Source organism: Coregonus lavaretus (assembly GCF_964263955.1).
Source record: "Coregonus lavaretus genome assembly, chromosome: 20".
Taxonomy (NCBI): domain Eukaryota; kingdom Metazoa; phylum Chordata; class Actinopteri; order Salmoniformes; family Salmonidae; genus Coregonus; species Coregonus lavaretus.
The window spans coordinates 37,074,193-37,100,961 of record NC_140007.1 but is presented as its reverse complement, the minus strand read 5'-3'; the positions used below and the strand labels follow the sequence as shown (position 1 = coordinate 37,100,961).

General features: G+C 46.8%; 1 protein-coding gene across 1 annotated transcript; it reads left to right on the top strand.

The window, feature by feature from the left end:
- Window positions 1-280: 280 nt before the first annotated feature.
- On the top strand, window positions 281-19,954 carry LOC311148148 (natural resistance-associated macrophage protein 2-like; the record flags this gene model as incomplete). Its single annotated transcript, XM_084185040.1, has 6 exons — window positions 281-290; window positions 651-734; window positions 1,897-2,048; window positions 2,225-2,347; window positions 2,639-2,758; window positions 19,847-19,954. The coding sequence occupies 6 exons, from the start codon at window positions 281-283 to the stop codon at window positions 19,952-19,954; spliced, it is 597 nt and encodes a 198-aa protein (XP_084041166.1).
- Window positions 19,955-26,769: the final 6,815 nt, after the last annotated feature.

Genomic DNA, 26,769 nt, shown 5'->3' with positions numbered 1-26,769 from the left:
GGCACAGAAATATCTACCCTGGCAAACAACAAGGTAAGGGTAGCTCAACCGAGCTACACACAGCTCACAACAAACAATCACCCACACAGACAAGGAAGCAGAGGGAACACTTATACAATGACTAATCGGGGATAAGGACCAGGTGTGTGTGAATAATTAGACAAGACAAGTGGAGTGATGATAAATGGATCGGCAGCAGCTAGTAAGCCGGTGACGACGAACGCCGAAACCTGCCCGAACAAGGAGGGGAGGCAGCCTCGGCGGAAGTCGTGACTCTGCGATGGTGGCACGTATCAATCAGAGCTCTATAGCGGCACCATGTTCAATGCATTATTATGATTTCCTTATTCAGTGCATGAAGTATAAAACATATTTCGATTGTCACCATGTTTGAGGACAAGATTTATTAACTGGCACCATAATTTGATGAATTGTTGACACCAAAAAAATGTATGCTTTTTATTCAACTCAGTCAGTCCAATTGCTTGTGGGTGGCATTTTTCCACAAGACCCTGTAATGCACAGTTTGTGGAAAGTCCCAGTTCTCTTTGAATGGGTTGGATTAGTTTTGTGTACAGTAAACTATGGTATCTTTTGTGTAGCCTACCACGCCATAAACTACCCTAAATTATATATCTTTGTGTTTGCAGAGAGAAACCCCCATCCTGAGAACATCCACATCTCCTCTCTACCTCCCAGTCTCCCCACAGGCCAGGAGCCAAAGCATGGAGAAGGTAAGGGAGCACTAGAAATAGAACAGTAAAGTCTACTATGGTAGGAGCAGTATTTCTGTTACGTTGACTGTTTGTTTCACAACACAGAACTCAGGGTTTACCATGACAAACACATCCCAGAAACCAAACAGTGTAAGTAGGCTACACGTTACAGAAAGGAAGCTGTTTGAGTTGGTGTGTCTTTTGGACTGCCACTGAGCCTTTCAACGTTGAGTGCTGTTTTACAGTGTCATAACAGTACTTTCTGCTGGCTCAAATAACTTTCAGATCGGCTTGTGCTTGTCAATGTTGTACTGTGTTTGCTCTTGCAATCAAATCTCTACCACTGAATTCTATTTATTGCAATCAGCATGCTTGGATTTTATCCATGATAATGTTTATAGGTGCCACTGAGTTCATAATTGTCAGCTCAGCTGTACTGGCAGGAAGGAACTCACTTGAAGACTTCCTTATAATATAATGTGCCATTTAGCAGACGCTTTTATCCAAAGCGACTTACAGTCATGTGTGCATACATTTTTACATATGGGTGGTCCCGGGGATCGAACCCACTACCCTGGCGTTACAAGCACCATGCTCTACCAATTGAGCTACAGAGGACCATCACAACCCCACATTCTACGTCTAACTATACATAGATTTAAAAAAATTAAAAATAACACACTAACACACCTTATTTGGTTGTGACATACCAATAGCAAGTTTTTTGTATTTTTACGTGACATCAACGACAAAGATCCCCGCCCGGTTGGATTGATAAATGTTTTCTTATTCATATATTTAAATATAAATGTAGAGTAACCCGTGTTTTGTTTGTAACATTGTCGCTTTGTTTCCTTGATGACATTACTGCGCTGTAAAAGTTGTAAAGTTTTAAGTTGTAAAATAAAATGGTGCACGTTCTGTGACATTGTTAAACCTTATGTAATATCCTGAACTGGTTTGACTTTATAATAATAATAATATGCCATTTAGCAGACGCTTTTATCCAAAGCGACTTACAGTCATGCGTGCATACATTTTTGTGTATGGGTGGTCCCGGGGATCAAACCCACTACCTTGGCGTTACAAGCGCCGTGCTCTACCAGCTGAGCTACAGAGGACCACTTTGACTTGTTCAGCTGTTTTAATTACATTTCTCTCACTGTGCCTCTTATTTCAGGAGACATGGCACAAGGGAAAGCAGTTGAGACCACACAGACACAACGAGGAGCCCCCTCCCACTCTGTCTTCCCAGAGGGCCAGAATGGAGGGGTTGATGTATCTAGTACCTATTTCGACCAGAGGGTCCCTATTCCAGGTGATGGCAGTCAGGTATGAGGGGGAAAGGGCTCTTTTAGCTCTTTGTGGATCAAATGACCTCAACAGTGCATCAGAATAATATTATACAACACTGTACAACATTTTCGAAATTGTAAGTATATTTTAAAATGTTATACAGTGTTATGTTTGAGCAATGAATGTTTATACCCCTATTCCTCCTGGTTTAGATGTGGTTCAGTTTCCGTAAACTGTGGGCCTTCACAGGACCAGGGTTCCTGATGAGCATCGCCTATCTAGACCCAGGAAATATAGAGTCAGACCTTCAGTCAGCTGCTAAAGCAGGGTTCAAGGTACATGAAGTTTCAACGTTCCATTCAAACCCAAAAGGCCAGTTTCCCGGAGACAGATTAAACCTCTTCCTGGACTAAAAAGCAAGCTCAATTGCTGGGATCAGACTTAATCTGGGTCTGGGAAACCGGCCTTTACATTCACAGTGTATTTATATTTGCATTACATTTACAGTCAGAGCATTCAACTAAGTTTAGTATAAGCCTAATCCTCTGAGTTAACACCAGAAGCATTCAGGGGTTGATTGTAGACAACTGACACCTCTGTTCTCCTCCCATCTACCATCTATCCAGCTGCTGTGGGTTCTTCTGGGAGCCACCATCATTGGTGTGCTGCTACAGGGGCTGGCAGCCAGACTGGGCGTGGTCACTGGGATGCACCTGGCAGAAGTCTGCTACCACCACTACCCCACCGTGAGCATCCTTTTTTGTCGCTCACACTCTCATGGAAACCTGACAATATTGAATGAACTGAATCTAATTCCTCCACAGCCTTTCATACATTGACAGTAGCTCATAATCTGTTACTTTCTGTATTAGTCTTATTTATTTATTTATTTGCACCAAAGAAAACAAGTGATAGACAACAATAATAAAAAACGGTGTGCAGGTGTGGTTGGAAGCCCAAGGGCTTATATGAAAACCACACCACAAAAAACTATATATGATACATTTACGTCATTTAGCAGACGCTCTTATCCAGAGCGACTTACAGTTAGTGAGTGCATACATTACTTTTTCATACTGGCCCCCCGTAGGAAACAAACCCACAACACTGGCGTTGCAAGCGCCATGCTCTACCAACTGAGCTATACGGGACCTATACATAAGTAAAAAAAAAAAAAAAAAAAAGTTTGTTAAAACAGATAACAAAACCTACTAATTATAAATGTATAAATGAATCGATCAGTAATCACTAAAAAAACTCAACAATATTTTCTACAACTACAGTGCCTTGCAAAAGTATTCATCCGCCTTCGCATTTTTCCTATATTGTTGCATTACAACCTGTAATTTAAATTGATTTTTATTTGGATGTAACATAATGGACATACACAAAATAGTCAAAATTGGTGAAGTGAAATGAAATAAATAACTTGTTTCAAAAAATTATAATAAATAAATAACGGAAAAGGGGTGCATGCATATGTATTCACCCCCTTTGCTATGAAGCCCCTAAATACGATCTGGTGCAACCAATTACCTTCAGAAGTCACATAATTAGTTAAATAAAGTCCACCTGTGTGCAATCTAAGTGTCACATGATCTCAGTATATATACACCTGTTCTGAAAGGCCCCAGAGTCTGCAACACCACTAAGCAAGGGGCACCACCAAGCAAGCAGCAGCATGAAGACCAAGGAGCTCTCCAAACAAGTCAGGAACAAAGTTGTGGAGAAGTACAGATCAGGGTTAGGTTATAAAAAAATATCCGAAACTTTTAACATCCAACGGAGCACCATTAAATTCATTATTAAATAATGGAAAGAATATGGCACCACAACAAACCTGCCAAGAGAGGGTTCCTATTTCACACCAAAGTATCCTTCACTCATGCTGCCAAACATACCCTCGTAAAACGGACTATCCTACCGATCCTTGACGGCGATGTCATTTACAAAATAGCCTCCAATACTCTACTCAGCAAATTGGATGTAGTCTATCACAGTGCCATCCATTTTGTCACCAAAGCCCCATAAACTACCCACCATTGTGACCTGTACGTTCTCGTTGGCTGGCCCTCACTACATATTCGTCGCCAAACCCACTGGCTCCAGGTCATCTATAAATCACTCTTATCTTAGCTCATTGGTCACCATAGCAACACCCACCCGTAGGATGCGCTCCAGCAGGTATATCTCACTGGTCATCCCCAAAGCCAACACTTCCTTTGGCCGCCATTCCTTCCAGTTCTCTGCTGCCAATGACTGGAACGAACTGCAAAAATCTCTGAAGCTGGAGACTCTTATCTCCCTCACTAACTTTAAGCATCAGTTGTCAGAGCACCTTACCGATCACTGCACCTGTACACAGCCCATCGGTAATTAGCCCACTCAACTACCTCATCCCCATATTGTTATTTATTTTGCACCCCAGTATCTCTATTTGCACATCATCTTCTGCACATCTATCATTCCAGTGTTAATATTAAATTGTAATTATTTTGCACTATGGCCTATTTATTGCCTTACCTCCATAACTTACTACATTTGCACACACTGTATATAGATTTTCTATTGTGTTATTTACTTTACTTTTTGTTTACCCCATATGTAACTCTGTGTTGTTGTTGTTTTTATCGCACTGCTTTGCTTTATCTTGGCCAGGTCGCAGTTGTAAATGAGAACTCGTTCTCAACTGGCTTACCTGGTTAAATAAAGGTGAAATAAAATAAATAAATAAATAATTTGTTCATTCATTCAAGGTCAATTGAATTGACAGATGAGATCCTCTTAGACTCACGTTTAACTCTGCCCTAATTACAAGTCAACCCCTGGATCAATTAGATGTATTGATCTGTTAATTGCTTTAACTAGCTGTCTTTGACTAAATGATATCAGGAATCAGGCTGTGGTGCGTTTGTGATGGTAAGAAGATAAAATGACAGTGGCTCAGCTCTCTCACTAGAAACATCATATAAAACCTTATATTAGCTAAATGAAAATCAGAGTTACATATCTTGAACCCTGTCTCGTCCCTACAGGGCTTTCTGAACCTACACTGGTCTCGTTTCTCTCGTGTGTTGCTGACCCGCTCGATCGCCATCACACCCACCCTGCTGGTAGCAATCTTCCAGGACGTGTCACGGAATCAGCGGAGGCTGCTCCTCCTCCTTGCTCGGGCAGGCTTCGGCGTTCGTCGTCCCCGGAGTACTAGCTGCCACCGATCTATGTTTCGGTGTTTGACTTGTTTTGTCCTGATTGTGTACACCTGTTCCCCATTATGTTGTATTGTATTCCCTATTTAACCCTCTGTCGTTCATTGTGTGTTGTGTGTTATTGTATTCGTCATCGGCAGTGTTTCGTGTGCGGGTTGTTTTTCCTCCTATTGTGGAGATTGTTTTCTACTCTGGTTACCTTCGAGTAAAGTACGTTTCCAGTAAGCTCTGTGTCCTGCGTTTGACTTCGCCTACCGCATTTCACCGTCGCACTCTGACAGAATAACACACCATCATGGAGTCAGCAGGATCGGCGGTGCCAAGGGGATCACTGGAGGAGCGTGTAATCCACCAAGAGGCCATGATCCAGAACCTGGGCACCACCATGCAAGGGGTGATGGACACCTTGAGGCGATGGGAGAGTGGAGGTTTGCCCACACCTCCTCCTATGATACCACCACCATCAGCCATCGTTCCATCTCCGGAGTCCAGTGGGATTCGGCTCTCGCTCCCGAGGGCTTATGATGGCACCGCGGCCGGGTGTCAGGGTTTCCTACTCCAGGTTGAACTCTACCTAGCAACCATTCACCCGGTGCCCTCGGGATACGAGAGCGTGTCCGCCCTCATCTCCTGTCTGTCCGGCAAGGCGCTGGAGTGGGCCAACGCCGAATGGGGTGGGATAGACGCCGCTACGGTCAGCTATGCAGAGTTCACCCGCCGCTTCCGGGCAGTATTCGATCATCCCCCAGAGGGTAAAGCGGCGGGTGAGCGTCTATTCCACCTTAGACAGGGGAGGAGGAGCGCGCAGGAGTTCGCGCTGGACTTCCGGACGCTAGCTGCCAACACGGGATGGAATGAGAGGGCCCTCATCGACCACTACAGATGCAGCCTGAGGGAGGACGTGCGTCGGGAATTGGCCTGCAGGGACACCAACCTCAGCTTTGATCAACTGGTGGACATGTCGATTCGCCTGGATACCCTGTTGGCTACCCGCGGATGTCCGGATTCGGGGCCGTCCATTCCATCCCCCAGCACTTCCGAGCCGACCCCTATGGAGCTCGGGGGTGCTGGTGCTAGGGAGACCAGGAGGGAGGCCGTCCCCTGCACCAACTGTGGCCGCAGAGGACACACTGCTGGTCGGTGCTGGGGAGGGTCTCCTAGGAATCGAGGCAGTGGGCGACGCACTGATGAGTCATTCCAGGTGAGTAGGCACCCAACTCACCCAGAGCTCTCTGCTGATCATATGTGTATTAAAGTGGTGTTTCCCGAGGTTTCTCCTCACTCCCAGCATAAGGCGCTAGTAGATTCAGGCGCAGCTGGGAATTTTATCGATCGCCAGTTCACCTATAAGTTAGGGATTCCTATCGTACCTGTTGATGTGCACGTCCCCATTCATGCCCTAGATAGCTGCCCGTTGGGGTCAGGATTGATTAGAGAGGTCACGGCACCTCTCCGGATGAAAACGCAGGAGGGTCATGAGGAGATAGTACGTTTGTATTTGATTGATTCTCCTGCGTTTCCCATGGTGTTGGGGCTTCCCTGGTTAACATCTCATGACCCCAACATTTCATGGCAGCAGAGAGCTCTCCAGGGATGGTCTGATCAGTGTACTGGGCGGTGTGTAGGCGTTTCCGTAGGGGCAACGACGGTGGAGAGCCCGAACCAAGTTCCCACCTTGCACATTCCACCTGAGTATGCCGATTTGGCTCTCGCCTTCAGTAAGAAGAAGGCGACTCAATTACCACCTCATCGACAGGGGGATTGTGCAATAGACCTCCAGGTAGGCGCTGCGCTTCCACGTAGTCACGTGTATCCTCTGTCTCAGGAGGAGACAGCCGCTATGGAGACCTACGTCACCGAATCTTTGAGACAGGGTTACATACGGCCGTCTACATCCCCTGCATCCTCAAGTTTCTTTTTTTGTGAAGAAGAAGGATGGGGGTTTACGCCCGTGTATTGATTACCGTGGTCTAAATCAGATCACCATCAAATACAGCTATCCTCTCCCTCTGATTGCTAGTATGACGGAGTCATTACACGGGGCGCGATTGGAAGAGTGGAAGACAGCATTCAGTACCACCTCGGGTCACTATGAGTACCTCGTCATGCCATACGGGTTAATGAATGCTCCTTCAGTCTTCCAATCATTTGTGGACGAGATTTTCCGGGACTTGCATGGACAGGGTGTTGTGGTATATATTGATGACATTCTAATATACTCCGCTACACGAGCCGAGCATGTGTCCCTGGTGCGTCGAGTGCTTGGTAGACTGTTAGAGCATGACCTGTATGCGAAGGCGGAGAAATGTCTGTTCTTCCAGGAGTCCATCTCCTTCCTGGGACATCGGTTGTCCGCGTCAGGGGTAGAGATGGAGATTGCCGCGTTTCTGCCATGCGTAATTGGCAGACTCCCACCATGGTAAAGGAGGTGCAGCGCTTCTTGGGTTTTGTCAATTACTACCGGAGGTTTATCCGGGGCTTTGGACAGGTAGCAGCTCCCATTACTTCTCTGCTAAGGGGGGGTCCGGTGCGCCTGCAGTGGTCAGCTGAGGCGGACAGGGCGTTTAAACGTCTGAAGGACCTGTTTACCTCGGCTCCGGTGCTGGCGCATCCGGATCCCTCTTTGGCATTCCAGGTGGAGGTGGACGCTTCCGAGGCTGGGATCGGCGCTGTGCTGTCTCAGCGCTTGGGTACGCCACCTAAACTCCGCCCCTGTGCTTTCTATTCTAAGAAGCTCAGTCCGGCGGAGCGCAATTATGACGTGGGGGATAGGGAGCTGCTGGCTGTGGTTCAAGCCCTGAAAGTGTGGAGACATTAGCTTGAGGGGGCTAAACACCCTTTTCTCATTCTGACTGACCATCGTAACCTGGAGTACATCCGGGCAGCGAGGAGGCTGAATCCTCGCCAGGCAAGGTGGTCAATGTTTCTTTCCCGCTTTGTATTTAAGCTCACCTATAGACCAGGGTCCCAGAACGCTAAGGCAGACGCCCTGTCCCGACTATATGACACAGAGGAGAGGTCCATTGAGCCCACTCCCATACTCCCGGAGTCTTGTTTAGTGGCACCGGTGGTGTGGGAGGTGGATGCGGAAATCGAGCGGGCGTTACGTGCCGACCCTACTCCTCCACAGTGTCCAGAGGGTCGGAGGTACGTGCCGCTCGAGGTTCGCGATCGTTTGATATACTGGGCTCACACGTCACCCTCCTCTGGTCATCCGGGTATTGGTCGGACAGTGCACTGCCTTAGTGAGAAGTACTGGTGGCCAACCTTAGCTAAGGACGTGAGGGTTTATGTTTCCTCCTGCTCGGTGTGCGCCCAGTGTAAGGCACCTAGACACCTGCCCAGGGGGAAGTTACAACCCCTACCCGTTCCACAACGGCCGTGGTCTCACCTATCGGTGGATTTTGTCACGGACCTTCCCCCCTCCCAGGGGAACACTACGATCTTGGTCGTTGTGGATCGGTTTTCTAAAGCCTGCCGTCTCATTCCCCTGCCAGATCTCCCTACTGCCCTACAAACTGCTGAGGCCCTGTTTACACACGTCTTCCGGCACTATGGGGTGCCTGAGGATATAGTGTCTGATCGGGGTCCCCAGTTCACCTCTAGAGTCTGGAGGGCATTTATGGAACGTCTGGGGGTCTCGATTAGCCTTACCTCAGGTTTTCACCCCGAGAGTAATGGGCAGGTGGAGAGAGTTAACCAGGATGTGGGTAGGTTTCTGAGGTCACATTGCCAGGACTGGCAAGAGGAGTGGTCGGGATATATTCCCTGGGCAGAGATAGCCCAAAACTCCCTCCGCCATTCGTCCACTAACCTTACGCCTTTCCAGTGTGTGTTAGGTTATCAGCCGGTTCTGGCACCTTGGCATCAGAGCCAGACCGAAGCCCCTGCGGTGGACGAGTGGTTTCGGTGCTCGGAAGAAACTTGGAACGCTGCGCATGTCCATCTGCAGCGGGCCATCAGGGGGCAAAAGGCGAGTGCCGATCGCCACCGCAGTGAGGCTCCGGTGTATGCACCGAGAGACCGGGTCTGGCTCTCGACCTGAAACCTGCCCCTTCGCCTGCCCTGCAGGAAAAGCTGGGTTGGCGGTTTGTGGGGCCCTTTAAAGTCCTGAGGAGATTGAACGAGGTATGTTATAGGTTACAACTGCCCATTAATTACCGCATTAACCCCTCGTTCCATGTGTCTCTCCTCAGGCCGGTGGTGGCTGGTCCACTCCAGGAGAGTGAGGTACGAGAGGCTCCTCCGCCCCCGTTGGACATCGAGGGGGCTCCGGCGTACTCAGTCCGTTCCATCTTGGATTCGAGGCGTCGGACGGGGGGCCTGCAGTATCTCGTGGAGTGGGAGGGGTACGGTCCGGAGGAACGGTGCTGGGTCCCCAGGAGGGACATTCTAGATCCCTCCATGTTGAGGGACTTCCACCGGAGTCATCCGACTCGCCCTGCTCCGCGTCCTCCTGGCCATCCCTGAGGCCGGGGTCGGCGCACGGCTGGAGCCACGCGTCAAGGGGGGGGTACTGTCACGGAATCAGCCAAGGCTGCTCCTCCTCCTTGCTCGGGCAGGCTTCGGCGTTCGTCGTCCCCGGAGTACTAGCTGCCACCTATGTTTCGGTGTTTCAGGTGTTGTACACCTGTTCCCCATTATGTTGTATTCCCTATTTAACCCTCTGTCGTTCATTGTGTGTTGTGTGTTATTGTATTCGTCATCGGCAGTGTTTCGTGTGCGGGTTGTTTAATCCTCCTTATGTGGAGATTGTTTTTCTACTCTGGTTACTTTCGAGTAAAGTACGTTTCCAGTAAGCTCTGTGTCCTGCGTTTGACTTCGCCTACCGCATTTCACCGTCGCACTCTGACAGGACGTCACCCACCTGACGGGCATGAACAACTTCCACAAAGTGCTGCAGAGCATGCAGGTTTTTTTGGTTTAAAAAATACAAATCTTTAACCAGACGAGTCAGTCTCCATGCTCATTAGTTGCTCATTCAACATATTTGCTGCTGCTTCACTCAATCCCGTTTTTAAAGTATCCCTTATCCTTCCTAACTGCTTTACATTCCCTGAGACCAACCAGAAAGGTTTCCTTGGCCAAATATTCCCAGATTTTAATAAAACAGCCACACGTGTGGTCTCTCGTTTCTGCATCACCAAATAGTAGGCTAGGTGTGGGATCAGGGGTGTGGTGCTGCTGGAGCACACCGGAGCTCAGCCACTTCTCGCAATGGTGCTCTTTTGGTAAAGTTAGATCAAAGCTGAATCAATGTCTTGGAAGATCACATAATGATTCATTAGTATTCTACATAACATAACCAAGTATAATAGCATAGTATAACGTTACTGTTAGACCAAAAACACCACCTAATTTCTTATGAGACTTTAGGATGGTTAGCTGAATAGTCGTAATTTTTTTTTATGTAGCAAAAACAAATAAGCGTGCGCCACTAGGCAGAATGCGCATTGATTTTAACAAAATACAGGAAGACTACAGTTAGTTAACACCATCTGCTCTAATTTGCTCACAAAACAGTAATTCAAGAAACTGATATTCCCATGAAACTGATTGAGATCAAATGATTGGCATGCAGATGCAGTTTGGACCGGTAAACCGTGAAGAATTATCATTCAAAATGTACAGTGATGATGGCCTATTTTGAAATTAGATATGCCTAACTTGGTGTTGAGGGTGTTAAAAAATAGAACATTCTTGAGACGATACAGTGGATATAAAAAGTCTACACACCCCTGTTAAAATGCCAGGTTTTTGTGAGACAAAGATTAAACATGTCAGAACTTTTTCCACCTTTAATGTGACCTATAACGTGAACAATTCAATTGAAAAACAAACTGAAATCTTTGAGGGGGAAAAATTTAAAATTAAAAACTCACAATAACCTGGTTGCATGTAGAGTACGCCATAACCAATCAGAGCTGCAGTAGGCCTATATGCAAATAGACCATTGCCATATATGGATCTGTGCCATTTACTTTGAACTGGGCTGTGTTTACAGCTGTGGTTGTGAGTAGATGTGCTTGTTTTGAGATCAAAACAAGAGCTGCATGTAGCCACGTGCACATTTTGTTCATATCCTTTGCTAGTTAGTGAGTTATTAGCCCAGTTATAGATAATTTGTAGTCAGCAATAGGGGAGTGATTGCTTCCTACAAGAGCACAAAACATGTACATTTCTAGACATCTTTGAAAAGCAAGTCAGGTAGAGAGCTTTTTTTTGTCTTAAAGGGGCAGTGTTGCATTTTGAGACAGGCTTGAATAAGCTAAGTAGCCAATAGGCAGAGGGTAGCATAATTTGTCTGATTCTCTGTACTAGTGGAATGGGAATTATAATGCTTTTTATTTTGTAAAGTGGTTTCTTGCATCAAACAACACAAAAACATTTTCAGTCACCTCCTTGTCTGAAGGACAAGTGGATAAACCGGTTAATGTCAAGCCCTGCATGTTTTTTTCAAAAGTCTCATGGAATGTAGGCCTACATTGAACAACACACATTGGCTGCTACTGTAGGCTGAATGATAGAACAGCTATTTCAATGTTAAAATGTTATGGGATGCATTTTCTCCATTATTTTTTTATGGTAGGCCTACATTATGATAAAATAGCCACAGTAGCTTACTTGGCTACTGTTAAAACTGTTACTTAAAGTGGGTACAGCCTCATTGTTCACAGTAAACGTGCGCTGGAAGTTGCACAGAATTTTCACAATGTTCAAGTTTGCGCTCGGCAGACCTGAAATTTGCTCAGTGCCGGAAGGAATTAGAGGGAACATCGGTGCTGACCTTTTTTTTAAAAAATTCATGTAGGCTACAATGTCCCACGAATGTCCAGCAAAATCATCCTGTTGTCCCGCATTTGGTTATTTTAAATGTGGTCACCCTAGCTCACAACCCCAGCTCAAACCTAACCCTCAACCTTACCTTCATGTCCACAACCCGGTTCAACCCTAACTCTAGCCTCAACCCTCTAGCCTGAACTGCATTGTTGGTTAAGGGCTTGTAAGTAAGCATTTCACGGTAAGGTCTACTACACCTGTTGTATTCGGCGCATGTGACAAATAAAGTTGAATTTGAACCATAACCCTAACCCTAGTTTTATGTCCACAACCCGGTTCAACCCTAGCCATTACCCTAACCCTAACCCTAGCTTCATGTCCACAACCCGGTCCAACCCTAACCCCAGTCTCAACCACAACCCTAACTCTAACCCTAGCACTAGCTTCATCTCCACACCCTGGCTCATGTGACGAGTGTGATAGAAGGAGTCAGGCGCAGGAGGGTAATCACCGAATGCAGAGTTTATTCCGTCGTACACAAAATGCGCTGGATAGCGACAAACGAAACAGGAACAGGGGAAAATCTACCCTGGCAATACAAGGTAACGATAGCTCCAACAATAACAGGCACAGAGGAAATATCTACCCCGGCAATAACAAGGTACGAGTAGCTCCACCGAGCTACACTACTCTCACAAATAAACGATACCCACCAGGACAAGGGGGGCAGAGGGAACACTTATACACGGACTAATGAGGGGATAAGAACCAGGTGTGTGTTTGACAAGACAAGACAAGTGGAATGATGAATAATGGAGCGGCAGTGGCTAGTAAGCCGGTGACGACTAACGCCGAAGCCTGCCCGAACAAGGAGAAGAGGCAGCCTCGGCGGAAGTCATGACAGTACCCCCCCCCCCCCCCCCCCTGACGCGCAGCCTCAGGGACGGCCAGGAGGACGCGGAGCAGGGTGAGCCGGATGGCGACGGTGGAAACCCTGCAACAGGAAGTAATCGAGGTTATCCCTCACCGGGACCCAGCACCGTTCCTCCGGACCGTACCCCTCCCACTCCACGAGGTACTGAAGGCCAGCCACCCGACGCCTCGAATCCAGGATGGAACGGACAGAGTACGCCGGAGCCCCCTCGATGTCCAGATGAGGTGGAGGAACCTCCCGCACCTCAGACTTCTGGAGCGGACCAACCACCACCGGCCTGAGGAGAGACACATGAAACGAGAGGTTAATACGGTAATCAGGGGGAAGTAATAACCTATATGTGACCTCGTTGATTCTCCTCAGGACTTTGAACGGCCCCACAAACTGCGGGCTCAGCCTCCGCCAGGGCAGGCGGAGGGGCAGATTCCGGTTCGAGAGCCAGACCCGATCCCCCGTTAGGAAAACAGGGGCCTCACTGCGGTGACGGTCAGCGTTGGCCTTCTGACGACGCACGGCGCGCTGGACGTGAACGTGGGCAGCGTCCCACGTCTCCTCCGCGCGCCGAAACCAGTCATCCACCGTAGGAGCCTCGGTCTGGCTCTGGTGCCACGGTGCCAGAACCAGTCGGTAACCTAAAACATATTGGAATGGCATTAGGTTAGTAGAGGAGTGGCGGAGAGAGTTCTGGGCATATTCTGCCCATGGCAAGAACACCGACCACTCCCCCGGCCGGTCCTGGCAGTAGGGCCGCAGGAACCTACCCACATCCTGATTTACCCGTTCCACCTGCCCATTTCACTCAGGGTGGAACCCAGAGGTCAGGCTGACCGAGACCCCCAGACATTCCATGAACGCCTTCCAAACCTTGGACGTGAACTGGGGACCTTGGTCGGACACTATATCCTCTGGCACCCCGTAGTGCCGGAAGACGTGAGTAAACAGGGCCTCCGCAGTCTGCAGGGCCGTGGGGAGACCGGGCAGAGGAAGGAGGCGGCAGGACTTGGAGAAGCGGTCCACAACGACCAGGATGGTGGTATTACCCTGGGAGAGGGGAAGATCAGTCAAAAAATCAACACTAAGGTGAGACCATGGTCGTTGTGGAACTGGTAAAGGTTGTAACTTACCCGCTGTGAGGTGTCTTGGTGCCTTACTCTGGACAAACACCAAGCAGGAGGAGACGTACACCCTCACGTCCTTAGCCAAGGTAGGCCACCAGTACTTTCCGGAGATGGATCTGTGCGTAATGCCTGCTCTATATCCGCGTCCATCGCCCATACTACCGGCGCCACAATGCAGGAGGACGGAAGTATGGGAGTGTTGTCTCTGGGCCTCTCCTCTGTGTCATACAGCCGGGACAGTGCGCCTGCCTTCACGTTCTTCGTACCCGGAATGTATGACAGTGTAAAATCAAACCGGATGAAGAATAGGGCCCACCTGGCCTGGCAAGGATTCAGCCTCCTTGCTGCCCGGATGTACTCCAGGTTACGGTGGTCCGTCCAGACGAGGAAAGGGTGTTTCGCCCCTTCGAGCCAATGCCTCCACACGGTCAAAGCTCGGACAACAGCCAACAGCTCCCTATCACCAACGTCGTAGTTCTGCTCCGCCGGGCTGAGCTTCTTAGAGAAGAAGGCACAGGGGCGGAGCTTGGGTGGTGTGCCCGAGCGTTGGGATAGGACAGCGCCTATCCCTACCTCGGACGCATCCACCTCCACTACGAACGGTAGTGATGGATCGGGGTGGGCCAGTACCGGGGCTGAGGTGAACAGACCCCGCAGTCTCCTGAAGGCCAGGACAGCCCACCCTTCAACAGGGATGTAATGGGAGCTGCGACCTTGCCAAAGCCCCGGATAAACCTCCGATAGTAGTTGGCAAAGCCAAGGAAGCGCTGCACCTCCTTAAGAGTCGGCCAATTACGCACGGCTGAAATGCGATCTCCCTCCATCTCCACACCTGAGGTGGTAATGCGGTATCCGAGGAAGGAGACGGACTGCTGGAAAAACATACACTTCTCTGCCTTGGCATAAAGGTCATTTTCCAACAGTCGGGCCAGCACTTTGCGAACCAGGGACACATGCTCGGCGCGCATAGCGGAATACACCAGGATGTCATCGATGTAGACCACCACACCACGACCAAGCATGTCCCGAAACACCTCGTTCACAAAGGACTGGAAGACGGATATGGCATTCATCAAACCATAGGGCATCACCAGGTATTCATAATGCCCCGTGGTTGTGCTGAATGCTGTCTTCCACTCGTCCCCCTCCCGAACACGCACCAGGTTGTATGCACTCCAGATCTAGTTTAGTAAAGAAGCGCGCCCCATGCATTGACTCAATCACTGAAGGAATGAGGGGAAGAGGATAACTAAATCTTATCGTTTCCTTGTTCAGTGATCGATAATCAATGCACGGGCGCAGACCACCGTCTTTCTTCTTCACAAAGAAGAAACTCGAGGAAGCGGGTGAAGTGGAGGGACGTATATACCCCTGGCCCAGGGACTCGGTGACATATGTTTCCATAGCCTCCGTTTCAGCCTGCGACAGGGGGTACACATGACTCCTGAGAGGTACAGCGTCTACCCAAAGGTTTATCGCGCAATCCCCCGCCCGATGAGGTGGTAATTTAGTCGCTTGCGTCTTTGAAAACGCGTGCGCCAAATCAAGGTATTCTGGGGGGGGAAACACCTAGACACCTACCCTGACACTCTCGCGACCACCCCATGAGAACCCTCTGAGAAGGTGGGGTTGTGGAGTGCTAGCCAAGGGATACCTAATACCACAGGGAAAGCAGGAGACTCAATAATCGAAAAAGTAACCTGCTCACAATGAGTCTCCTGGGTGATCATGGTGACTGGTACAGTGACTTCCTTTACAAACCCAGACCCTAATGGTCGACTATCAAGTGCTCTGATGGGGAGTGGAATGGATAGGGGAACCAATGAAATGCCTTGACGGCGTGAGAATGCTCTGTCCATAAACTTCCCAGCTGCGCCTGAATCGACTAGCGCCTTACACTGGGGAACTACCATGTGATTGGGAAAGTGGATAGGTAGGGTACAGTGTGCAGCAGAGAGCTCTGAACGAGTGTAGGTGTTCGATACCTGGGGTGATGCAAGAGTGCCCTGCCTGCCGCCTCCAGGCCCAAAAGAGCGTTGACTACGACGTGTGGTGTACTGTCCCTTAGTGCCACCAGAGTGGCACTGTCGCTGTTGTCCTCCTCTCTCTCGGACGGCGGCTCCACCCAGCTCCATCAGCTCGGGATCCGAGTCGTCCAGGGTGGAAACAGGCAGACCCCTACTAGGACGTCCTCTGGCTGCCAGCAGGTTGTCCAAACGGATGGCCATGTCCACCAGTTTCGTGAAAGACAACATGGTGTCCCGGCATGCTAGCTCCCGTTGGACGTCCTCCCACAGATGGCACCGGATATGGTCGATCAGGGCCCGCTCGTTCCACCTGGACCCCGCTGCCAGCGTCCGAAACTCCAACGCGAAGTCCTGCACGGTCCTCGTCCCCTGCCTCAGGTGGACCAGCCGCTCACCCGCCTCCTACGCGGCTCGTCCTTCGTTCCAAACCGCGTTGGCCCACTCCAGGGCTTTCCCCGAGAGGCAGGAAACGAGTACAGACACCTTCTCCTACTCCGATGGCGCCGGCCTGATGCAGGAGAAGTAAAGCTCCAGTTGGAGGAGGAATCCTTGGCGGATCGTCGCCGTCCCGTCGAACGCCCGTGGTCGGGATATCTGGATCCCTCCGGGTGCTGGGGTGTAGGTGGCTGGATCCGGTTGGCCAGCTGGTCTCGACAGATCGGGTCCTCTCCTCTCCAGGCGTTGGACGACCTGAAGAACCTGATCCATCGCTTCCCCCAAGCTGGCCAGCATCGTGAAATGCTCCTGGACCCGTGCCACGACTCCAGGCATGTGCTCTTCTTCCTCTGACTCCATAGTGGGTGGGTGGTTAAGAGCGTAGTGCCAGTAACCGAAAGGTCGCTGGTTCTAATCCCCGAGCAGACTAGGTGAAAAATCTGTCAATGTGCCCTTGAGCAAGGCACTTAACCCTAATTGCTCCTGTAAGTCGATCTGGATAAGAGCGTCTGCTAAATGAATAAAACGTAAATGTGATAGAAGGAGTCAGGTGCAGGAGGGTAATCACCGAATGCAGAGTTTATTCTGTCTTACACAAAATGCGCTGGAAAGAAACAAATGAAACAAACACAGGGGAAAATCTACCCTGGCAATACAAGGTAACGGTAGCTCTAACAGGCACAGGGGAAATATCTACCCCGGCAATAACAAGGTACGAGTAGCTTCACAAATAAACAATCAAGGATAAGGGGGGCAGAGGGAACACTTACAGTGAGGGAAAAAAGTATTTGATCCCCTGCTGATTTTGTATGTTTGCCCACTGACAAAGAAATGATCAGTCTATAATTTTAATGTTAGGTTTATTTGAACAGTGAGAGACAAAATAACAACAAAAAAATCCAGAAAAACGCATGTCAAAAATGTTATAAATTGATTTGCATTTTAATGAGGGAAATAAGTATTTGACCCCCAGAAAGATTTCTGGCTCCCAGGTGTCCTTTATACAGGTAACGAGCTGAGATTAGGAGCACACTCTTAAAGGGAGTGCTCCTAATCTCAGTTTGTTACCTGTATAAAAGACACCTGTCCACAGAAGCAATCAATCAATCAGATTCCAAACTCTCCACCATGGCCAAGACCAAAGAGCTCTCCAAGGATGTCAGGGACAAGATTGTAGACCTACACAAGGCTGGAATGGGCTACAAGACCATTGCCAAGCAGCTTGGTGAGAAGGTGACAACAGTTGGTGCGATTATTCGCAAATGGAAGAAACACAAAATAACTGTCAATCTCCCTCGGCCTGGGGCTCCATGCAAGATCTCACCTCGTGGAGTTGCAATGATCATGAGAACGGTGAGGAATCAGCACGGGAGGATCTTGTCAATGATCTCATGGCAGCTGGGACCATAGTCACCAAGAAAACAATTGGTAACACACTATGCCGTGAAGGACTGAAATCCTGCAGCGTCCGCAAGGTCCCCCTGCTCAAGAAAGCACATATACATGTCCGTCTGAAGTTTGCCAATGAACATCTGAATGATTCAGAGGAGAACTGGGTGAAAGTGTTGTGGTCAGATGAGACCAAAATCGAGCTCTTTGGCATCAACTCAACTCGCCGTGTTTGGAGGAGGAGGAATGCTGCCTATGACCCCAAGAACACCATCTCCACCGTCAAACATGGAGGTGGAAACATTATGCTTTGGGGGTGTTTTTCTGCTAAGGGGACAGGACAACTTCACCGCATCAAAGGGACGATGGACGGGGCCATGTACTGTCAAATCTTGGGTGAGAACCTCCTTCCCTCAGCCAGGGCATTGAAAATGGGTTGTGAATGGGTATTCCAGCATGACAATGACCCAAAACACACGGCCAAGGCAACAAAGGAGTGGCTCAATAAGAGGCACATTAAGGTCCTGGAGTGGCCTAGCCAGTCTCCAGACCTTAATCCCATAGAAAATCTGTGGAGGGAGCTGAAGGTTCGAGTTGCCAAACGTCAGCCTCGAAACCTTAATGGCTTGGAGAAGATCTGCAAAGAGGAGTGGGACAAAATCCCTCCTGAGATGTGTGCAAACCTGGTGGCCAACTACAAGAAACGTCTGACCTCTGTAATTGCCAACAAGGGTTTTGCCACCAAGTACTAAGTCATGTTTTGCAGAGGGGTCAAATACGTATTTCCCTCATTAAAATGCAAATCAATTTATAACATTTTTGACATGCGTTTTTCTAGATTTTTTTGTTGTTATTCTGTCTCTCACTGTTCAAATAAACCTACCATAAAAATTATAGACGGATCCTTTCTTTGTCAGTGGGCAAACGTACAAAATCAGCAGGGGAATCTATACTTTTTTCCCTCACTGTATACACGGACTAATGAGGGGATAAGAACCAGGTGTGTGTGATTGACAAAACAAGACAAATGGAATGATGAATAATGGAGCGGCAGTGGCTAGTAAGCCGGTGACGACGAACGCCGAAGCCTGCCCGAACAAGGAGGAGAGGCAGCCTCGGCGGACGTCGTGACAGCTCAACCCTAAACCTAACCCCAGGCAAGCTGTTGCGTTCCAACAGAGTAGTTGGTTGATAATTGGTACATCTATAGGGGATTGTCAAATTTAAGTGGGACCATTTCTCATGGCTGCTTTCTGTTTCATGGCTGCCATTTGCTTTGATTCCCATCCTCACTTTCACCAGTTTGTCATCCCTCATGACTGAATTTGCCAGTGGATTGTATGTATACCGGGAATATGGTGAAAACTATAAAATGTTAGCTACATTAAATTGTATATTTTAAAGAACATCATATGATAATATGAGAAGATTAAACGTATAATTTTTTTCATACGATTGATTTCTGTTGCTATCGCCATTCTTTCAGATTTTGGAAGATTGGGGGAGGAGTTGTGATCTTGTTGGTGTGTTGTATCAACATGTACTTTGTAGTCATCTATGTGACCGCTCTGGACAGCGTGTGGCTGTATGTGCTGGCTGCTTTTCTTTGTATAGGATATTTGGGATTTGTAGGTTACCTGGTAGGTATTTATTTAAGTTAAGGCTGTTTTCTTTATTACTGATAGCTTTGTGTAGTCATTTTTAAAGGTTTTTCACACTTTGATTTCTATGTCCTTACGAAGCATACCAAACTAAAATGGTTATTTAGAGGACCACTTTAATCTTCATCCATTGAGTCGGTTATTAACCATTTGACAAACTTTGCGTGAGGACAGTTCTATGTTTAGGAATGCCGTCCTGGCAGTAGAATGATTATACATTGTACTGAATCGCTCTCACACCCCTTTCTCCCCTCTGTCTCTCCGTCCCTCCCTCTCTCTAGGCGTGGTTATGTCTGATAGCACTAGGGGCGTCCTGTCTGGATGTCACCGGCAGGGTCAGGAATGACACCACAGTTCTGATACAGCAGCAAGCAGTGTTTGACTCCTGAGCGTGTCTGTGTGTGTCAGTGTGTCTGTGTGTAGCTATGACATTTGTGTGTGCCTTTCTCGTGTAGCTATGACATTTCTAGTGACTCCTGTGTGTTTGTGTGTTTGTGTGTGTGTGTGTGTGTGTGTGTGTGTGTGTGTGTGTGTGTGTGTGTGTGTGGCTATGCAAGGAGCCTTGGGATATTTTAAGGTGCTACTGTACAGGTTGTACACATTTTTTTAATTGACATTTTAAAAGTTTATACAGACAAGACATCAAACCCATCCCAACCCCCCCATGCTCCAACAGAGCCCCACCCCAATACCAGAATTTAATTAAACAGGCATGACATAGAATTAGAAGTGATATAATCAAATAAGGAAAATATATAATCAAACAAAAAGGAAAGAAAAGTAGTGATACAAATTCTTATTTAGGTTAGTTTATGGAGTTATTATATTATCTGTGTCCATGACTTCTACAAAAGATAGGAAAGGTTGCCAGATATACAAATTGTATGATTTTTCTATTTTCTTTTTACTTGAAATGACTGTAAAGTTTTGTAAGGATATTTCACTTTATGACAATTGTTCTTTAATGAATATGCATAAGTAAAGAACATTTATTAAGTAAATGTAATGATTAATTTATATTTGTATGTATTGCATTTTAAGTTAATTGACATATTAATGGTAATAGGACTTGCTTTGTGATGAATCTAGAAAAGGATCGGGAAATGGTACTGTAAATGTCAATATATTATTTATTCACTTAGTGACTGAATTACATCTTGAAATTGTTAACTCAAATAGATGCTCCTATTTTTTTATGTGGTGGTCAGTGAGATCTACCATGGGAAAATGGTTTCATAACATATGTGGCTTGACAGAAGCCTAGCATTCCTCAACTCCTGAAACCATTTTTCCATGTTAGATCTCATTGACCATCACATCAACAATAGGACCATCTATTTGAGTTTGGGTTTGATGTGCTAGGGGATCCGTGTGTTTGCCCTCTATCTGTTTTGTCTGTATAATCTTTAAAAATATCAAATAAAAAAACCTTTATTACATTTTGGTATCGTACAATTTGTGCAGTAGCACTTTCAGGTAGCCTGGCGGGTAGGAGCGTTGGGCCAGTAACCGAAAGGTTGCTGGATCGAATCCCCGAGCTGACAATCTGTTGTTCTGAGCAAGGCAGTTAACCCACTGTTCCCCGGGCGCCGATGACGTGGATGTCGATTAAGGCAGCCCCCCGCACCTCTCTGATTCAGAGGGGTTGGGTTAAATGCGAAAGATAATTGCATAGCCTCAAACGCACAGGTTTCATAACGCATGTGCTTGACAGAAACCTAGCATTCCTCAACTCCGCCACAGGAAGGCACTGTCGACTCAAACTCACGGTAATGTTTAAAAGTACTAGACTACCAGCACTGTAGTCTGAACAACAAACATTCAATGCCATTAATTTTTACATATTGTGAAAGTGCATCACTATTTTTTTAAATCTGTAGATCCACCATGTTCATCTTATTTCACCTCGAATATAAGTCTTGATTGCTTCTGGATGCAATTGCTACCATTATGTATGCATCAAGTTCACATGCATAGCTCATGTTTTTGATTGGAATTATTATGCTGGTATGCACAATTATGTCATTACATTTCTTTTAGAAGACTGATAGAGTCACTGTTATAAGAGTTTAGCATATTTCAGTCCGCAAGTGCCATACTGAGGGCGGCAGGTAGCTTAGTGGGTAAGAGCGTTGTGCCAGTAACCGAAAGGTCGCTGGTTCTAATCCCCGAGCCAACTAGGTGAAAAATCTGTCGATGTGCCCTTGAGCAAGGCACTTAACCCTAATTGCTCCTGTAAGTCGCTCTGGATAAGAGCGTCTGCTAAATGACTAAAAAAAAAAAAAAAAAAAAAATACTGTGACTATAAAATAGAGCGCCAAACAGGTTTTCTTTGCATTGTGGTGGCTGGGAACGTTTTCCTGTCATGGAGGCAGCAACCTTATGTAAGGAGGAGGGAGTTTTTGTTTTTCTCTATGAGCCAATCTTTCCCTGCATAGGCCTCTCTTACAGCCTGTCCAGCAGGCCCCTTTCCTGGAAACATAGCCCAGCAGAGGCCACAAAGGGGCAGGGGAGGGAGGAGGGAGGGGAGGGGAGGGGGGCTTCCAGCAAATCACATGATTGTAGACCTAAAGTCCCAGTCCTACATAAAGCTCAGATGTGATCAATCTCCATAGTCTCCATAGCCAAGTATGGAGGGGGCAGACATTGGACATGTATGCTAGATTTACAGAGTCTGATTGGAGATATGCAATAATTGTATGTTAATGTTTATTCTGAACAGTGTATTCTCAAATGAATATTGTATTATTATTGTGTTACATTTAATTATTTTTAAACAGAATTTAATAAGATTAAGTTTGATGGTGAATAGATCATTATCTGCACATTTGTATTGTTTTGTACAAAGATTGATGGATCTCTGATGCTCTGACCTTGCTCTTTTCAGTTAACTAAGATTGGAACTAAAGAATTAGATATAATATTTCAAATTACTTTGTCTAATTATTTATTTTAAAAAAGCTTTGCTTGGAACTTCTCATCATGTTTATAACACAATTTTATAACATAAAATGTTAATCTCAATTATCTTTCAGTGATTATTTGGGAAATCAATTGCTGCTGGGCTGTTTTGCAACATCATGTAGGCTACTTGTATATTAGTTGCAGTATTAGTGTGACACCATAATGGTTCATTTGTAATCTACATAATTTGAGTAAAACTAATAATAAAAACACATTATTTAAAGCAATGTCGCATGATGATTTGAATTACCCTTAGCTTTTTTTCATTGTCCTTAATCCTCTCTCCCTGCTCCACTTCTAATGTTTGTTGAGTGAATTTTTGTCAGGTCTCACCAAGTTGTGAAGTTTGTTTCCTACAGGAAGAACACTACTCTCTTTCACTAGTTAACAATTGGGTTTCATCTTTTTAAATAAAGATGCCAAATTGATGATAGATACACTACTGCTGCTAAAAATGGAAACGATAGCATGTAATCTGAGTGTTTGAACCTGAGCTCTTCCATTACTGGACACTGAACAGTACTTATACCTGTTGTGCCCTTGTGTGTCACTTTGCAATTCATAGTCTAAACAGGGCCTCAGCATCAGCTGCCCTTCTCTCTCTTTCTCCATCTTCCTCAGTCCCTCTCTCTGTCTCTTTCTCAGTCCCTCTCTCTGTCTCTTTCTCAGTCCCTCTCTGTCTTTCTCTCTCTCTCTCTCTCTCTCTCTCTCTCTCTCTCTCTCTCTCTCTCTCTCTCTCTCTCTCTCTCTCTCTCTCTCTCTCTCTCTCTCTCTCTCTCTCTCTCTCTCTCTCTCTCTCTCTCTCTCTCTCAGCTCTTATAGCTTGGAGGAATGCAAAGACAACATGACCAGGAGAGAGCCACTTTAAAGGCAGACAGACAAGAAGCACCACCAGAAAATAAGCACAGATAAACAATTTCAAGTTTCATTCGTGTAATCAGTGGCCTCATTTTTTACGTTGAGCCTCATGACATTTTCCAGGTCATCCAGTTGATGCTAATTTGACATACATTCACAATGCATCTGTGTTGCTGTGTAAAAACAGTCTGAACGCAGGAATGCAAACAGCTGTGCCATTCTTGTTTATGCCTTGGTTTTGTGGTTCGGGTTTTGATCCGGATCCATGATTCTGGCAGTAGGGCCACAGAGTTTCTCTCTCTCTGCTCCAGTGTTGTTAGTTGGGTTAGTCATAAAGAAACATCATCTTCCGTCTTTTGCCTCCTCTGCTCAGTGCTCCTGTTAGGACACACAGGTTGGCTTCCAAAACATCCCGCAACCAAAAGAGATGCAGAATTCCCAAATTACCAGCCAAAAGAGATGCAGAATTCCCACATTACCAGTCAAAAGAGATGCAGAAATATCAAATTCCCAGCCAAAAGAGATGTAGAATTCCCAAATTCCCAGCCAAAAGAGATATAGAATTCCCAAATTCCCAGCCAAAAGAGATGTAGAATTCCCAAATTCCCAGCCAAAAGAGATGTAGAATTCCCAAATTCCCAACCAAAAGAGATGCAGAATTCCCTGATTTATGTCCCTCTCTCATTTCATCAATATGTTATCTTATTTCCATTTATTCCCACTCACAGTATACACCTGACTCACATCACACAGAGTCAGTCGCAGCTTAATGCGCTCAGCCCTTACTGCACTACAGGGGTTCTGAAATTCACCCTCTGTTGCTGTTGAAGGTGTTATTGTTACACCTCAGCATCTCAGCGTCAAAAGCATTTAAAAATGATAAGAAACACATTTGTTCATCCATTTCAGTGTGTTCTGTGGAGCTGGTGAAATTTATTTTTAGACAACAATCAAAAATGGAAACAGTGCAACTCAGGAGGTACAGTGCATTCAGAAAGAATTCAGACCCCTTCACTTTTCCACAATTTGTTACGTTACAGCCTTATTCTAAAATGTATTACATATTTTTTTCCCCTGATCAATCTACACACAATGCCCCATAATGACAAAGTGAAAACAGTTTTTTATTTTTTATTTTAGCAAATGTATTAAAAATAAAAAACAGAAATACTTTATTTACATAAGTATTCAGACCCTTTGCTATGAGACTCGAAATTGAGCTCAGGTGCATGCTGTTTCAATTGATCATCTGTAAGATGTTTCTACAACTTGATTGGAGTCCACCTGTGGTAAATTAAATTGATTGGACATAATTTGGAAAGGCACACACCTGTCTATATAAGGTCCCACAGTTGACAGTGTATGTCAGAGCAAAAACCAAGCCATGAGGTCGAAGGAATTGTCCATAGAGCATTGAGACAGGATGGAAGAAGTGGAAGAAGTTTGAAACCACCAAGATTCTTCCTAGAGCTGGCCACCCGGCTAAACTGAGCAATCGGGGGAGAAAGGCCTTGGTCAGGGAGGTGACCAAGAACCTGACGGTCACTCTAGAGTTCCTCTGTGGAGATCTTCCAGAAGGACAACCATCTCTGCAGCACTCCACCAATCAGGCCTTTATGGTAGAGAGACCAGACGGAAGCCACTCCTCAGTAAAAGGCACATGACAGCCCGCTTGGAGTTTGCCAAAAGGCACCTAAAGGACTCTCAGACCATGAGAAACAAGATTCTCTGCTCTGATGAAACCAAGATTGAACTCTTTGGCCTGAATGCCAAGCGTCACGTCTGCAGGAAGCCAGGCACCGCTCATCACCTGGCCAATACCATCCCTACAGTGAAGCATGGTGGTGACAGCATCATGCTGTGGGGATGTTTTTCAGCGGCAGGGACTGGGAGACAAGTCAGGATCAAGGGAAAGATGAACGAAGCAAAGTACAGAGAGATCAAATCAAATCAAATAAAATGTTATTGGCCACATGCGCTGAATACAACAGGTGCAGACATTACAGTGAAATGCTTACTTACAGCCCTTAACCAACAGTGCATTTATTTTTTTATAAAAAAGTAAAATAAAAAAACAACAAAAAAGTGTTGAGAAAAAAAGAGCAGAAGTAAAATTAAAATAACAGTAGGGAGGCTATATATACAGGGGGGTATCGGTGCAGAGTCAATGTGCGGGGGCACCGGCTAGTTGAGGTAGTTGAAGTAATATGTACATGTGGGTAGAGTTAAAGTGACTATGCATAAATAATTAACAGAGTAGCAGCAGCATAAAAAGATGGGGTGGGGGGGGCAGTGCAAATAGTCCGGGTAGCCATGATTAGCTGTTCAGGAGTCTTATGGCTTGGGGGTAGAAGCTGTTGAGAAGTCTTTTGGACCTAGACTTGGCACTCCGGTACCACTTGCCGTGCGGTAGCAGAGAGAACAGTCTATGACTAGGGTGGCTGGAGTCTTTGACAATTTTGAGGGCCTTCCTCTGACATCGCCTGGTATAGAGTTCCTGGATGGCAGGAAGCTTGGCCCCAGTGATGTACTGGGCCGTACGCACTACTCTCTGTAGTGCCTTGCGGTCGGAGGCCAAGCAGTTGCCATACCAGGCGGTGATGCAACCAGTCAGGATGCTCTCGATGGTGCAGTTGTAGAATTTTTTGAGGATCTGAGGACCCATGCCAAATCTTTTCAGTCTCCTGAGGGGGAGTAGGCTTTGTCGTGCCCTCTTCACGACTGTCTTGGTGTGTTTGGACCATGATAGTTTGTTGGTGATGTGGACACCAAGGAACTTGAAGCTCTCATCCTGTTTCACTACAGCCCCGTCGATGAGAATGGGGGCGTGCTCAGTCCTCTTTTTTTTCCTGTAGTCCACAATCATCTCCTTTGTCTTGGTCACGTTGAGGGAGAGGTTGTTATCCTGGCACCACACGGCCAGGTCTCTGACCTCCTCCCTATAGGCTGTCTCATCGTTGTCTGTGATCAGGCCTACCACTGTTGTGTCGTTTCAAACATAATGATGGTGTTGGTGTCGTGCCTGGCCATGCAGTCATGGGTGAACAGGGATTACAGGAGGGGACTGAGCACGCACACCTGATGGGCCCCCGTGTTGAGGATCAGTGTGGCAGATGTGTTGTTACCTACCCTTACCACCTGGGGGCAGCCCGTCAGGAAGTCCAGGATCCAGTTGCAGAGGGAGGTGTTTAGTCCCAGGATCCTTAGCTTAGTGATGAGCTTTGAGGGCACTATGGTGTTGAATGCTGAGCTGTAGTCAATGAGTAGCATTTTCACGTAGGTGTTCCCCTTGTCCAGGTGGGAAAGGGCAGTGTGGAGTGCAATAGAGATTGCATCATCTGTGGATCTGTTGGGGCGGTATGCAAATTGGAGTGGGTCTAGG